Raw genomic sequence first — 16,604 nt, 5'->3', positions numbered from 1 at the left:
GACAATATCTACTGGTACTCCACACTTTGGGAACACAGAGCTAACCAGAAAATCCAAATGACCACATTACATAAGCCAATGCTGTAATATGCAGCAGTTTAAATCAGTTATCTGAAACAATTTCATCTTATCAACTGCCTTTACTGAAAAATAAATGTCCATGATCCCTCATTTTAAAGCATGGATTAGATTCCAGGTCATTACTAAGCAAAATGGGTTGGTCATGTCATTCTTAAAACTGCCTGTTCCAACGAGCCCAGGAAGCATCACTGAGACAGAGTTTGGCAATCCATAGCTGCTACAGGGTGGCAGGGGAGCTCTGAAAGCAGCTTTCAATCCAACCAGCACCCTTCTCTTAGCACTCAACTGCTCGGCTGGACACACTTCCCTTCTGACACACAGGGAGAGGGAGAAATTAGAAACATGTCTGTAAGAAATGAGCAAAGCAAAAACACTCCTCAATTCAAACCAGTGGTAATATGTGGGTGGAAGGGCCTGGGAGTTTAGACTATCCCGAGGGAGTTTAGACTATCTCAGATCCAGAACCTCAGCTGTAGCTGCCTCTAAAATATTTCCAGTTCTGCAGGAGATATAGAGAGGCTCCTTAACCAGGTTCAAAGCACAGGTGAGGAGATCGAGTTTATCAGGTCACAAGGAATATTTTGGGAAAAATGCCACATAAGGAAATGTGAGGAGAAGGTAGAATATCTATACCTTCCATAAATAAATGTCCATTCAGCTAAGTCTGACAAAGCTTCCTAACTCCAGGCTTCCTCTGCCTGCCTGTTGCCAATTTATGCATGTCTGAGTCCATCATAGCCCCAAGAACCAGGCTCAGTCCCTCTCAGTCTCCTCTGGAGGCAAATGGATAGGGACATGTGTTCCCTAAAGAAGGGGAGGAGGGGAAATGAAAATCCAGGAGTTCTCAGGGGCTCTCTTGTTGCTGTTACAGTGCAGGAGCTTGGCGCAGCAGAGGGACCTGGCTCACCTTACTGTATCATAACAGTCCTCAACAGCATCAGCTGGAATTTGATCTACTGAGCATCTTGTGTTAAATTAGGGTGAGTGCTCTGGATTAGGGCTCTGTACCATGTGTTTTTCTGCATACAGAAACATACAGACTGCAACAGACTACTGAGGAAGCCAGAAAAGCAGAACTCAAAGACAATGACTGGGCTGTCTGGTGCATCTAATGCTGAAATGCTACAGAGTGAAAGCTGTTTCCAAGAGAGGAAAACCCTGTCTTCCCCCACTCTCATTTTCAGTGGTGGTGCCTGTGTCTCCCTTGGGGAGAGCTGACATTTTATTTTAGTGAGATAATTTAATGTGTCATACAAAACCCTGTGAGTCAGCAGCTGAGTGTGCAAGAGGGATGCTGACTGCTCTCTACAGGTTTGGCTGGTCCTCAGGGCGCATCTCCTTGCACCTGCCACATCCCAACATTTCCTCTCCATATCTGCCCCTTCCTTCCAAAACACGGTACTCTGCCATAATGCTGAGGAGCCAATTTTCCCAAAACCCTGCTTCTGGGAGGCAAAGAGCACTGCAAAGATTATCTTAGTGCTTCAAAAACTGACCTTGGAAATACAATTTCTCTATGAATTTTAGTTCATCCAGAAGCGAAAGCCAACAGCCCACAGCAGAAGCATAAAATTTGTTTCAGAGGCAGGGAACAGCCATTCATTCATTCATTCATTGAATGTCCAAGGGGGATTAGATAAGGGAAAGTCTATGGGAGATGAGCTAAGCTTTGGCCCATTTGTTGGGACTAGCACCTCTGTTCTTGCAGAGAAGGCCATGGCATTCCCCTAAGTCTTGTGCCTTCTGCAGAAGCTACAGGTATTAAACAAAAGCAGTTCTGTTCTTCAGCTGAACATTTGAAAGGAATCAGATTTCAAATGCATCAACCACAGCCACCTTAAAACGGGGCACAAATGTTGCATTGTGCATGCAGCCCACTCTGCCAAGAACCCCTGACAGAGGGACCAAGGTTTGGAATAAAATAATAAATTCAGAAAAAAGAATCCACAGAATCGACTCACACACGGAGCTGGATTGTGCAGCAGCTGGGGATCAAAGCGTGCCGAAGGCTCTGACAGAAAGGACTTTGGAGGAGAGCAGTGCAGGGAGGGGGGCCAGGGACAGAAACCTGAGAAGCTCTTACTGCACAGAATTACAGAAGACCGTTGCAGACAAAAGAGGAGGCAAGCACTCTCAGCCCTGAAAATTCCTGAAAGCCTGAGGGAACTCACCTGGGAGTTTGGACCAGGCTCTCCAGAGCCTGGATAAGAGCATCGCCATCATTCTTCAGGCTCTCCAAGTGCTTCTTGTTTGAAGTTATCTGGAACAAAAAGAAAGGACCTTTACCAAAGGCTTAGCAAAAGATTCTTCTCTGTCATTTTTGTGGGATAAAAGAGAAGGAAACAAGTTACAGCATTTATTACTATTGTAAATGGAATGTGACATTGAAGAGACTGATGAGAAAGTCCCTTTTACTGAATTTTGGCAGAGACCATCGAAAATACCTTGGTTTAGTTAACAATATTCACTCACGTTCTGAGTCCCTGTATGTGCGCAAATTCACATATCACAGTCTGACAATCCTGATTTCATCCTTAGTATCAATGCAAATACAAGCCCCATTTAGTCTGAATCCCAGGGATATCTTGGGGAGACAGTTATTTTCATTTCTCACTTCAGGGAAAAAGTAAGCAAGCTTCTACCAGCCTTCAGATCAGGCAGGACATGTGGGGTTTCTCTGAGAGAAACCAGGTTAAAATAACTGCAAAGCTGGCAACCGCATATGGAAATTTTTCTCGCCCCTCATCAGTCATTAGGAGTGTTACCTGCACAGAACTGTCACCTACAGAGCAGGGTGTGAAGTGACCAAAGCTGTTTGCCCTTTTGTGTCAAATGAATCCTGATTATAGCTGATTCTGCTGCTGGTGTGGTTTATTACATGAATCCACAAAAACTGGTTTATTGTTTCTCCATCCTTAAGTAGCACAACTACAGAGCTCCAAACAGGCACACGTTTTCTGGTGGTTAAGCAAGTGAACAGGAAGGTCACAGGGAACACAACATGAAGCCTCATGCACTGTAGCTTGAACAGACACTGAATACTTGGCAGCTTGCTGAAAAGCTCTTGTATCTCAAATAAATTACTAAAAAAAACTGGTTTGCGTGTCAGTTCCTGCTTGCAAAGATAAATAAATCTTGGCTGAAGAGAAAGGAAAAGGGGAGGACCAAACCAGCTGATTATTTTGACACTGGAGGAGTTAACACTAGAAATGATGACTTCTAATCCCAAAATCTGGCAAGGACTTGTAAGCTTTAGCGTGCTGTGGCTGGCCCTATTTACCATTGATCCAGCATCTGGGCAGCACGCCTTCACATCTCCCTCTTAAATCACTACAGAGGCTGTATTTACAGCTGCCATCCCACCATAATTTATCAGCAGTGATTCTGCAGCAACAGTGTCACTACATCTATAATTGTAACATCCTGTAGTTTAGCACTTACAGGAAACAGGCACCTGCCTGAAATAAACCAAAACATATCCTGTATGTTGGGAAAAAAACAGTGATGCCATTACTTAAGCACAAATCATTGGTAAAATCTGACTACAGGTGGTTTAACCTTTTCACCCTCTTGAGGTTTATATCTGATCCTCTCAGTCTGTATTTCAGAAATCCAGTCTTCTCTATATGTTACCTGCTAGACACAGAAAATGTTTTGGAATCTGGGTTCTGAATGTAAGAACACTACCACTTATAATAGGAGCAACACAAAGAGAAAAGTACTTTCATCACAAGAAATTGCTTTCTGTTCCTGAAGAATGGTTATGCCTCAACCAAACACTTCCCTGCAACTCCTGCAGCTCCCCAGCTACTGCCACATTCCTTGCGCTTTCCACATTCATGCCGCTTGTTTATCCTGCACACTTCAAAAAGCCAAGAGGTCACAGGGAGGGAAGGTCACTATGACTGAGTCTTGCTCCATGAAACTATCAGGTCAAAAAAAGGTTACAGATATCTCTTATTCTACTACATCTTAACTTTTGGGTGCTGACATTTTTGCAACCTTCGCAGTCTCTTCACAAAACCACCAATGATGTCATACAGAGAACATTCAAAATATGCTCAACTATAAAAGAAGAAAGAGGTTTAATTCTAAAATTATCTATTTCAAGCAATAACTTAGTCCAATTGAGTCACAGGGTCTGACTATAAGCCTGCCCATGCTGCAGCATGCCTTGTGTCACTGTTAAGAACACATTTCTGTGCATACAACGCATTTTAATTAAAAGGAATAAAATGGCTTTATATACACAGAAATTGTAAAAGACCAAAACAGAAACACCCATGAGATCATCTCATCACCTCCCTGTTAGACTTCACTGTGCAGAGCAAATTTCAGCCACAAGCAATGGGCTCCCATGGTATCCATCCACAGGGGCTACTCCCAGAGCTAACAAAATGCTTCAATTAGATCCTTTCAGCAGTAAAAGTGGAAGCACAAGGAGGGAAAGGATCAGCATGAGCTGCCTCCTGTCCATTTAAATTAGGTATAATCCAAATTCAGAACACATTTTCTTGAGAGTGCCAGCTACCAGCTTCATCCAAGCCAAGGGGTGCTGGAGAAGAACCAACCTGTCCAGTTGGCAGTGCCACCTATGCTGGGCAGTGCCCACAGAGAACTCGCCCAGACCAAACAGGGTTGCACAGATTTACGTGGGTGGCTGGGGCTTCCCCAGCTCTTCCTCACCAGTGCCCACAAAAATGCTTCCTACCAACCACCAGGCACCCACTCCATGGGCCTGGGAGGGGACCAACTCTGTGCTAGCAGGAAAACTGCAGGTTGAATACAGGGTGAGCTGCCAGCACCCAGGAGCCAGCTCAGCCACAACTGCCTATGGGTTTTGTCAGCACTCCCATGCTCTGATCACTGGCTCTTATTTGCTCTTTATCTCAGTATGAGTAGATCTGATTGCTCCCTGAGCAATTTGAAGGTCTCTTGCATGCAACAGATTACATCCTGCTTCACAGGAGCTTGTGAGAAAGAATATCTGAATCACTGTTCACTTTCAAGATGAAATTTTACTCACGTTTCCTATTTAAAACCTGTTCCAGTTTCATCTTCCTTTTGCTCCATAGGTTATATTATGACCATTCACCAAAATCTGAGAAATTAATGTATTCTTCACTTTGTTATCTTTTTCTTCTACCCACCCTTGCTGCACCTTTTATCCACACCAGTTCTAGTTCTCATTCATTTGGAATTTTAACGACTAGTTTAATGATCTCTTGTAATATTGCTGTTTGTCAGGGCTGGCTGCAACACTGATTCAATGACATAATCAACAGTTATTCCTTTAATTAAAAATGTAATTAAATATCAGTTTAGTTTTACACTCACTGCAATTCAACAAGAATTTCAAAATTACTTTTCTTTATTATGCCCACAACCATTCGGCAGCTCTCCTCTCCTCAATACTTTTAAACAAGGGTGAGCCATAAGGAATATCATGGTTGATATGTAGTGACTGATATTTCCAAAAAATTCCAGAAAACTATTCAGATATTATGGTGCTGCTAAAGATGAGTGCAGGAAAAGTTATAATATAAAACATTTCCATTGGAATATTTACTTCACAAATAAATGGAGGAGTTTTGCATTCTTACTTTAAGAAGTGATTTTTGCAATTCAAATTTCAAGAAAGCATAGAAACTTAAGGGCAAATTATTTCTGTTAAGGTTGGTTTCATAATGCTGAACTGCTTTCTCTGATTAATTGTAAGTCACATTTTGTAATTTACAATGGAGAGAAATTACCTTAGCAGTAAACTACACTCTCACCATTTTTAAGAGAAAAAAACTCTTCTTTGGTGAGGTTTCAAGTGAACCATTAACTTGATGTCTGTGAAATAAACTGGGAAATAATGCAAAAATAAGAAGCTTTATATTTGAAACTTTTTCTTGCTTGAAGAAAGGTCTTGTAAGCACATTCAGCTTCAAGTATCTTCTTAAAGAAACAACTGCTGGGAATGTTCATCATTTGCTCAAGAAGCTACTACCTTGACTGTATACCCAGATACAAGCAAGACACCTAAAAACAGACCTCTTTCTCACAAACTGTTTCTTTCTCTTTCCCAAACACAGATTTTTTAACCTCATAAAGCGATGCTTCCCTACATTTTCATCAAAATTCAATATAATTATGCTAATTACAGGTACTCAGTTCTTGCTCAACTTTACTGGTACAGGCTGAGAGCAGCCACATGTGTAAGGCAGAAGCTGCTTTGGGCTGGTTTATCAGAACTACCACTCAGGTTCAATGTTAGCATTGCTTGAATATTGACACATGCTGTGAATCAAGTATCATTTATCTCTTGATGGAAGCTTTTCCGTGAATGGAACTTGTACCTTCAGCTAATACTGCAGTAAAAACAATCAGCAATACATTTTTTCTATGGACTAACTGGGACCCTATGTAGGACATGAAATATTATACTAAAAAATAAGTTTCCAGACTAAAAAACATTAAAGAATTGAGAACACTACTATTGCCCTCTAGACACTCTTTGAAATAATGTCTTCATAGTAAGTGCTGTTCCTGCAATTTTAAATATGCATCTCAGACTTCTCATTCCTACTTCCATCTTTGACTGGCTGAAGGCACTGTCAGTAGGACACAGAGCCTTTTATCCCCAACCAAAGCTACTGTTTCAAATGTCATCCAGGCTGCTGGTGACTGAAAGTTGATGGCTATTCACAGCTGCTTAGTCTGACCTTATTCCCATTTTTTAAGGAACAAATGTCAAGAAACATAGTGGTGTTAAAAACATTGTTATAGCTGATGTGACAGCCCAGCAAATAAGTCAATGGGATAGTAACTTCAGAAATGAGGCACAATGCCTGGGCTGGAGGGGAAAACCTTCTAGTGTTGTGACCCATCTTATGCCTATCCCAGGGCATTCAGTGGTACTTTTCCTCCCAGGCTGTCAATGCTGAACTATTCACAAGCACTGCAGTAATCAAATAAATCATGTCACTTGATTTATTATTCACAACTCATGATGATGTGGCCAGAAATATGCAACCATTCCTTCTCAACAAAGGAGCACAATAACCCAGCAAATACTGCAACCAGGGACTCATGCAGGTGAACTAAACCAACAGATCCATTGGCTGTGGACTTATTAAATATAAGCATTTATTTAATTATAAATTGCTCTCCAAACATATACACTAAGCTGGCACTGCCCTGAGGAATTATAATAAATGAACTCATCATTTCCCATGACAGATCAGGTGGATCTCTCACTTCTGGAGGCCTGCACACTCTTACAAAGTAACATAGCCTTACCTTTGTGTACTGAAGTGCCAGACCCAATAAAGCATTTGGAGCCTATCAAGTGGAGGCTGTGATGATGACATTTAATTATCAGCCCCCAAAGAGGAATCCCAGGCAGGGACCCAGACACCTGCACAGTGCATAGGGACTGCTGCTTCTGAAGGGCATGGAAACCTCATGTTGAGAATGAAGTTACCCAAATTCACTCTCCTCTCTGGAGCTCAGGTTGCTAACACAGCCAATGAAAGCTCCCAGTCCAGACAGCACAGACCACAATACCTTTTCTCAGTGTCCCCACAGCAGGCTACAGGGTCCTGGGCTCTCCTGTAGTCCTCTCCCCTTTTCTAAGCAAGCAAGTGTCACATTTTGTTGCTGCAGCAGGGTTTCCACTGAATGGGGAGAGGCAGGGAGGTTTGGATGGCTCCCACACAGGGAGTGAATAACATGGGGAATTGGCAGGGAGGCAATTGGCAACATGGCTCTCCAGGTAGGAGAAATTAAACATGAACTCACATTTATCAGGGAAGCACTCTAGCTATTAGGGCAATTTTACATCTGTGGCAGCAACTTTCTAAAATACAAAAGCAAAACAACTAAAACTAGCAATGAAAATCCCAGATATATGCAGTGATCTTCTGTGAGGTGTTTAATCTGACATTAGTTACACGTGCTCCCAGCAGGTCTGTGGGAGAGGACCCTCTAAAGCACCAAGTGCAGCCAATTTACAGGTTGTTTAATGAAAATTAATGGTTACTCTGGTCAGGATGTGCTGGCGTAGCAGAGGAATATCCAAAGACTGTGTGCTTATACATATATATCATACAGTCACTAGGATGGCCACAAGTTATTTTTGGTCTCCATAGTGTAGGAGAGCTCATTCTAAAAGGATAAAAACCTTCATAGCATTGCTTCCTTGCTACTCCTCTCTCTACACATGGTTCCAGCTGGAGAGAGACACAGAATGTGTGTGTGGGAAGAACAAATCAAGTCAGACAAGTTACTAATTGCCAAGTCGCTTGAACAGGCCTGAGCAGTGCTGCTGGACCATAAAAACAAGAAATGAAACTTACAAAAGCATGAGTGTTCCAGGTGTGCTTTGGCAAGCACAGTGCAGTCAGGGATTGCAGACACACAATTACAAAGACTTTGTGGCCTTCAGATCCTGCAAATACATGTGAAAACAAGCAGGTATCTGTGACCAAAAAAAACCCCAACCCCACACTACATCAGACAGCTTAGCTCTGATTTTAGAGTTCAAGAATGTTTTTTTCCTCTTTATGGATAAAATTCTTGTTCCACTGAAGTCAACAAACACCTTTTGATTTTGATAAGGCCACGATTTCATTTGAGGTGTTTTGTTTTCTTCTGATTTGTATATGTGTGTGGAGGTTTATTCTGAGTTCAAAGCCATTCCTGCGGGTAACTTGGAACCGTCCCAGTTTCCCGGCAGTCTGAGCGCAACACTGGCTCGAGGACAATTCACAGACAGACAAGGAATGTCTCCCACACGATAGATAACTGTTAATTGATTTTGGATGTTTCTTGACACCTATTCACTTTGAGGCTATTCTCTGCCCTTCAGCACATGCATTTTGCACAGAGAGGCATGGTCTGTGATTGTTCTAAAATTACCAACTCTAAGGGGCATTGTCTGAACATAAGAGAAGATTCATAAACTGCAGGGTAATTATTGAACAGAAGGTACTCTCTGTCTTGTTTGATTTTTAAGGTTTGATTTTATTGCAAGTGCTGTATTCAGCTCACTTTCAGAAATGTCTCTATAATCCAGAAAATATCCATTATTGCAGGTTCCGCCCTCTTTAATAAGTAAGTTTAAAATATTTGACTTAACAGAACTGGATAGGGCAACCTCTTTACATCCATTATACAACCAACTGACCACAACAGCTTTATTAGGAAAAGTGAACTGCAGTTCTGTCTGGCAAAACATGGCTCAAAGGTGCTAGAGGAGACTTCCACACAGGACTGCAGCGTTGATAAGTTATGCATGCTCAGAAGCCAGCCCAGCATCTATATGGCATTGGAAATAAGCACTTGCCATCCTGCTGCTGATGATCTCATCTGCAAACACAGGTTCATCTGACACCTGCACACCAACAACTCCCTGAGGTACTTCAGATCAGTTTCACCCTGTCCAAACAATGATCTCAGCTGGCCCCAAATATCAGCTTTAGCCAAATTGGGCCACATCTAAGCTTACGCAAAACTTGCAAGCCTTTGATCTCTCTTCCTGCAGCTTCCTATCAGGTCCCTGTCCTCCCCTTGCTGGAACAGGTGAGACCACCACCTCTCAGGAACGCCTTACCCTGGCCGTCTTTTGTAACTACTTGCTTATAAAAGAGACAGGGAAATCCACTGGAAGAATTTTTTTACTACCACAGTTCAGATCCTACATTTCTGTTCTTTTAGGAGCTGTTATAGAGGCTCCTGGTTGTTGTGGATCAAAGCAAACTAAAAATAGTTATGAACAAACACTAAAACAACACACAGATTCACTGCACATCTAGGTTTCCTCTCAAGTTAAACATTCTCTGAATCTCTCACGTTAAAATATCCTTCATAGTCTTTCTCTAATCAGATTTTCTCCCAAAATACCTTCTGACAAGTAACTTACAATACTTCTTAAATGTTGATTCCCATAACTCTTTTTCCAGTGATACTGTCTTTTATGGCCTAACAATTCAATCTGTGAATAAGATCCTCAAATTTCAACATCTGTCAACCCTTATGTCTCCCTGTAAAATCACAAAATAGTCTAACTGCAGAAGTTTTTTGGAGTTCTATCAAACTTTCATTGACATGCTCCATGGGTTAGGGATGACCTTCTTTACTTTCACATACATGTTCTTTTCATGGTCATCTAGTACAGCTAAATTGAGATCTTTCATTCACACACTCATGTGCATGCAAACTTCGCTTTTGCTTCATTGAACTGCCTTATCTCAAACCATGACTGGTTTTCCATCTTATTTTCTCTCCCCTCTCCAGCTGGGGAGTGATAAAGCAGCATGGTGGGCACCTGGCATCCAACCAAGGTCAGCCCACCACACATGCCTTGACAATTCAAATAATTACAAACATTTACACTCTTGCAAGGGTAAGAATCGTTACCACTGATAACTCATCTTCTTGCTATTAGGAGAACCAGTGACATATTGGAAAGGGCTGACCTTTAAATGGCAATTACCATACAGGAGAAGTATGCAAGCAACCAAGCAATTGCCAATTTAATAAATGCCATTGTGTCTAAGAACACAAACCCTTGAACAGCCATGCAGCGATGCTCAGGTGAACTGGGCAAACCCCTAGGAACAGCCAAGAAGTCTCAGTTAGGAACTTGAAGTTTAATGTATACAGCCTCCAAAAAATGATACCTACAGCCTGACATTGTTCCTTGTCCTGCTTTAAAATGCTCCTCATAAAGATAAAAGCCCACTATGCCTTGATGAAGGCAGAGTGAACAGTGCTGTCCAAGTTGTCTGTGCAATTCAAGTCTGATCTAGTATGTGAAATCCCTAACTGCCCCTGAGCAGAACCTCTATAGAGCATTGATCAACTTCCATGGAGGATGAAACTAAATTAGATGGCTCATGATCACATTTGTCATAATTTGGACTTAAACACAAGACTCCAACAATTACACATCTCTACAACTTGACTTGATAAGTTAGATTTATTATGCCAAGAAAAGCAGGAATAGGATGAGTTAAATTAAGAATTAACAGAAAAGCAGGAATAGGATGCGTTAAATTAAGAATTAACACAGATTGCAAAAAACTCCTTTGTAATAATAAAAAGAATAGCAAAATCATGTTAGAAAACTCATTCTGAACTATGATTTTGAGCTAAATATTAAAGCACCAAACATTTGTTCCTTTGTAGCCCCATCAGACTTGATTTCCAGGGACACATAAAACTCACACACCTTGGGGTTTTCCTTAAGTACCAAACATGGACAGTCTTGCATATACAGGATAAAAACAAAACCACCCCTCCTCTTGCCAGAATCCAGAAAAATGCTCTGAAGATTTTTGTTATTGGGGGAAAAAAGGATCAGTGTATTTATGCTTCATGTAAAATGCAACTAGGAATTTAAATGACTGAACAGGGATGTAAGTCTACAAAACACCAATTTCTGAGGAAAATTGTGCTTTATATAATGGTTCAATTTCCATAAAATTGTAAAAACTGTCACAAAAACAAATGGACCTCTGAAACTGGTGCTTGCTTATTGTCATGTGACAGATGGCTCTGGCTGCCTGGCAGAGAGCAAACAGCTACCTTGTTGGCTCTCACTGGCCTCAGAGAGAATAATTTTAGTCTGTTTTTCATTTAACAAGTCCAGTTGCATTTATGTATCTTTACAGCAGCAAGTCAGTCATCCATGTGTAGTTACACAGAGGAGGTCAAAAGGAAGTAATAGTGATGAGCCCAACAGATGACACAGCTTGGCAATCTCAACAGTATTGCACTATGTAAAATTACGGTGCGCTGAAACACCAAATGAGCCCAGAAATACTTTTGTGCCCACAGAAACAATGAATTAGGACTCCAAAATGAAACAACAGTGATAGTCATTGGGAATTACACTGGCCCCGAATTATGAATTAAATAAACAGGTTGCAGGTTTCAGAACTGCCAGTTTCACCACACAACCCAAAGTCAAACAGCTGTCTGTGTGGAAAGATCCTATTTCTCATTGCTGACCATGGCAGTATTGCTTTTCAGACAGCTCCTGTACCTATTCATAACCATACTGGGCTCCCAGTAAATAAGCACAGTGATAATTGCTGCAGGGGTATCTCAGAAAGTGAACATGTTCTGAACAAATGGGTAAGTAGCTTCCTCCAGGGAGTTGAGTCTGTAATATGCCAACCATTGGAATAAAGACTTCTCATTCTTGGTGCTCTCCAAAATTAAGAACAGATCCCATTTTTGATTTTCCCATCCCCATCAGTGTCATTAAAAAGCACCTGTTGTAAATTGACTGAAAAATGTCAGTTGTGAAAACAACTATCAACCAAAGTACCAGTCCAAATGTGCACTTAACACAGACGCACATATACTTACAGACTTATACTACTTATTCCAAATAAACATAATAATACTTAACACAGAATGAATGGTTCTGTAGGCCAAGTTGTGAGTAAGCATTCACAGCTACTTCAGAGGTCACCCTCCCTCACTGCACCTCACACTGCAGATAACCACAAGTCATCAGTACATTTGGGTTTTGGGTTTTGTCAACACTTGCCTGTTCATTAAGTTGTGTTTGGATTCCATACACTTCATCGTTTATGAGCCCTGCTGTTTTAGTGATATCAAGAAAAAACTGATTTAATGAGTTCACATCAATTTTCTTCTCTGCCTCAACTCACTCTTGGCTGACTGTCAGTTTCATCAAGGATTGGCAGGAAAAGGTTCCTGGGGGAGCTTTCTTAAGCTTTTCTCAATTTGCTGAGATTTAGGTACTGTGCATAAGAGAAATTCTTGAAGATATCTCCAACATAATACCATCTTATTGTCCTTTATAATTACATTTCAAAATGGAGATGAATATAAACACGGTGGAGTTTCTTTGCTGCGACTGCAAAAACAAATGGGCTTTAAGACAAGGTTAAATGATTTCCAGCAGAAACTTGCAAAGAGAAGATAAATCACCCTTTTCCTTCAGCACAGTGCTGTGCAGTCACCTTCATCTTTTCTTATCAACTGCCATTTCCACACATGCATGAAGTGCTCCTATTATGTTAGGATCACAATCTTTAACCTGGCAGTCTTCTATCAATAATAGAAGAAAAAGATGCAAAGGCCATGAGTCCAACATGATGTCTCTAACTACTGGCATGAATGGCAACATAATGCTTTACTGTTAATTATAGAAGTCAGAGAAGAGCAACACTCATTTTATTTAAAGGTAAAACTCAAGTAGGTGGTAACTCATCCCTGGCAGTGTAAGAAGGGTGATGCAGGACAATTCTGCATAATGCTTGACAGGAGATGGAATGAGGGGAATAAGACTGGCTGTCAGTGCAGGCCATGGCCATGGCCAGGACAATTTTGTCCCAATGCAAATGTCTAGCTGTAATTGCCAAATGGGACAAGGCAAGGAGGCATATACCACAGTGTCAAGAAATGGGTGTAGAAGTTATAAAATATCTGTTTAAATTGTTCATCCTCTCCACATAGAAAGCTTTGTCTGGCACTGTTACCACAGATACTCCAGCTTATCTCCTCCATTGTGTAGTTAAACAAATTTAAGCTAAATTAAAATAATGCAATTAAGTAAAGAGTCAAGCAATCACAAGCACTTCAGCTAAAGCAGTTCAAGAGATTACCAACTACTTAGCCAGAATATGAAACCTATGTAGAGATGCACTCACTACATGGCAGTGTTAAGTAGGCTGGCTTGAACCACCTCTGTTGGTGATTTACAGTGATCTATTTTAGTCTGTGCTGCAGAAGATGGGGGGAGCCCATACAGGGCTGTGTTGTTTCAGCAAAGGTAGCATTAATTTCCAACTGAGCAAGCAACAGCTTCTTCAACTCCTTTGCCCTGATGGCACCATGATGGATTATTTTTTAATGCATCCTTATTTTTATAAAACATATTTTAATTGAGACTAGTTCTGTCATCAGTTATGTTGTCCAAAGGGGTTTTGTTTGGTTTAGTTGCTACAGTAAATTTAAAAAAAAAAAAAAAAAAAAATCCCTGTTCCAACTGTCTGCTCCATTTTTTTGTCAGTGGTTCCTGTCCCCAAAGCATGAAGGGGAGAATAAGATCCCTGTTTTAATCTCACTTGCTCTGGTTCCCAATTTAGCTGGAACAGCCATTGAAGGTGTGACTGCACAAATGCTGGCCTGAGAAAGGTTTCTAGGTCTGTGGAGTAGGGACAGCAGAGAGGCAGCACAGTGAAGCAGAGGTAGTGGTGGACCATGCAGGGCAAACTCCACTGCTGCCACCATCTCAGAGCCTTAAGCATGAGCTCACAGACTTTGTCATTGAAAGGTGGAGATAAAGAGGTATAAAGAAGAAAACTTACAGCAAAGTACACAGTAAAGGCAGAGTCAGTCCGGTAAACACAAAATCTGCTGAATTTCCAAAGAAAACCCTTATCCTATAGGAAGTAATTTAATTTGGTTTGGAAAGCATTCTCTGGAAGACAAACTAACCGTCTCTCTTTGTAACTCTCTAATACAGCAGAGATTGACCTTTGCATTCTCATTTTGATGCTTATCTTGAACAAACAGGCTAGAAGTCAATGTCTACTGAGAAAAAATTAGGGAAGTGCCTTTTCTCTAAAAGCGCAGAGCAAGTCCTAGGGAAATAAATTAATAAATATAGGGCCAGTAGCTGTGGCTGAATGTTAACCAGCTTTGTGATGCTGTGTTTATTTTGCCATGAAATGCTTGCTGAGACAAATTAAACTTCAATCTTGAAATACATGTTTAAGTCTTTCAGGGAGAAAACTTTTGTTGTCTCAAAATACATGCTATTTCAGTACGCGCAGAGGAACAAACATTTTCTTATTTTAAACATTTTGCTTTTATCTCATAGGTGAATGTAGTGTTCAAGGAACGGATAGCACTGACCAAAGACAACCCTATTGAATGCAAAGGTTCTGACAAACTTTGCCCACGCAGATAGGGCTGTGAACCTCACACCTGGCTTACAGCACCATCACTTTGACAGTCTTGGCTTTCAGTTGTGATCTAACAAGGCTGAGGCTGTGAACTGGGTATTTTTCCCTCTTATTTTCACTCTGGCTATGGAAAAAAAAATCACAAAGCACTATTATAACAAGAAGGTATTTATAAGAAATATGCACAGGTTACAAATAAAGCATTTCTAACTTAATAAAGCAATTTGTTTTCTTTTAGAGGCTTCAAGTGAAAATTCCTGACATTTTTGCTGATGTGCAGCTAATTACACCAGTGTTTTGCATTTGCCCTTGCACAATTACCTCTAACAAGGTGTGCCTTAAAATTAGATGTTGCAGCCCTTACACTTAACCTGATTAGGTCAATAATTTAAATATTAACAGTTACAGAAATGCAGGCAGAGAGATTCTTGTTAAACAAGAAGTCATTACATACTCTTACACTGTATTCTTTTAAAAGCACAATGGTTTCAGACACAGAATGAGCACCTGGATGCCTGCCACAAGATCCTGCCTTTTGCTCCTATGCCCACCAATCTTACAACTTTGTCCTTCAGGACAAGGTAACTGAGTCACAGTGCAAACTTAATCACGTCACAAAACAAAGCCGATGTGATGATCTCATTACTGTTCCGGGAAAAGGAATAAACTCAATTCTTGTTGACACCAGCAAATCCAGCTTGCAGCAAAGACCCACAAAGGCCCTGACCACATAACAGAGAGAACAAGTAACGTGAGTGGCACTCTATTAAGGAAACTATTATCGTAAGAGATATAGTGACAGTGAGACTTTTAAAGAAAGTCTCAGGGCTTTGTCAGAGAATTTTGTCAGTATTTTAAAGGAGATTTTGAAGGATAGTTGATTCAACCAAGTTTGTGATCCTTTTTTGGTAACTTTAAGGTACCTGGAAATTACCTTTATGTGAGGATAAGAATAGTTTTGTACGTTAAAAAGTAGATTTATTGCAATTTTTAAAGCACTCAAGCCAATCTAAAGTCGCTAAGAGGTTTATTTTGAAGCTCTGTAACCTTTTTTTAATACTATATTTGGATGACTGCCTAGCATAGTATAAAACATGTAGAAACAAAATCGAAAATTACTAAATATGACTTAAAAAGAATACCTGCCTGATCAAAGCCCCTAGCTCACCTGTGTTGCTTTTTTTAAGTTTGGGATGTTCTGGGTTTTGGTTTTTTTTGTAAAAGTAACTGGCAGGAAGTCTTATCTTTGAGAGTTGTACTTAAAACTGATTGCTTATAAAGATTTGAAGAATGATTGGGATTATCATTCTAAAACAGCACCCAGGGGAAATGGGCGGATCAAGGGATTGCTAATGAGATATTGAGTCTTTCACATCTAAACTGCTGATTTAAATTCAACCCAACACAAAGTTCCTTCAACTGGTGGACATCTGATGATCTGTAAAAAATGAGGTGATGTTCTCACTCTATTCTTAGAAAATACATGTTGAACTGCCAAGAAAATCATCACTCTTTGCAGTGAAACCAAGAAGCAAATTGACAATGAAAGACTAAAATAATTTTTATCCCTCAATACAGTAATAT

The 16,604-nt window shown here is 40.6% G+C and overlaps 1 protein-coding gene across 1 annotated transcript in view; it reads right to left on the bottom strand.

Moving 5' to 3' along the window:
• ULK4 (unc-51 like kinase 4) overlaps positions 1-16,604 on the bottom strand; it is a 210,172-nt gene that overhangs the window by 895 nt on the left and 192,673 nt on the right. The window contains exon 36 of the mRNA XM_059474664.1: positions 2,253-2,341. Within this exon, the coding sequence (XP_059330647.1) occupies positions 2,253-2,341 (89 nt within the window). The remainder of the gene's footprint in view (positions 1-2,252; positions 2,342-16,604) is intronic.

The sequence above is a fragment of the Ammospiza nelsoni genome, chromosome 1 (assembly GCF_027579445.1).
Source record: "Ammospiza nelsoni isolate bAmmNel1 chromosome 1, bAmmNel1.pri, whole genome shotgun sequence".
NCBI classification, from domain to species: Eukaryota; Metazoa; Chordata; class Aves; order Passeriformes; family Passerellidae; genus Ammospiza; species Ammospiza nelsoni.
Note: the sequence above shows the minus strand (reverse complement) of the source record. Positions and strands in the feature narration are given on the sequence as shown.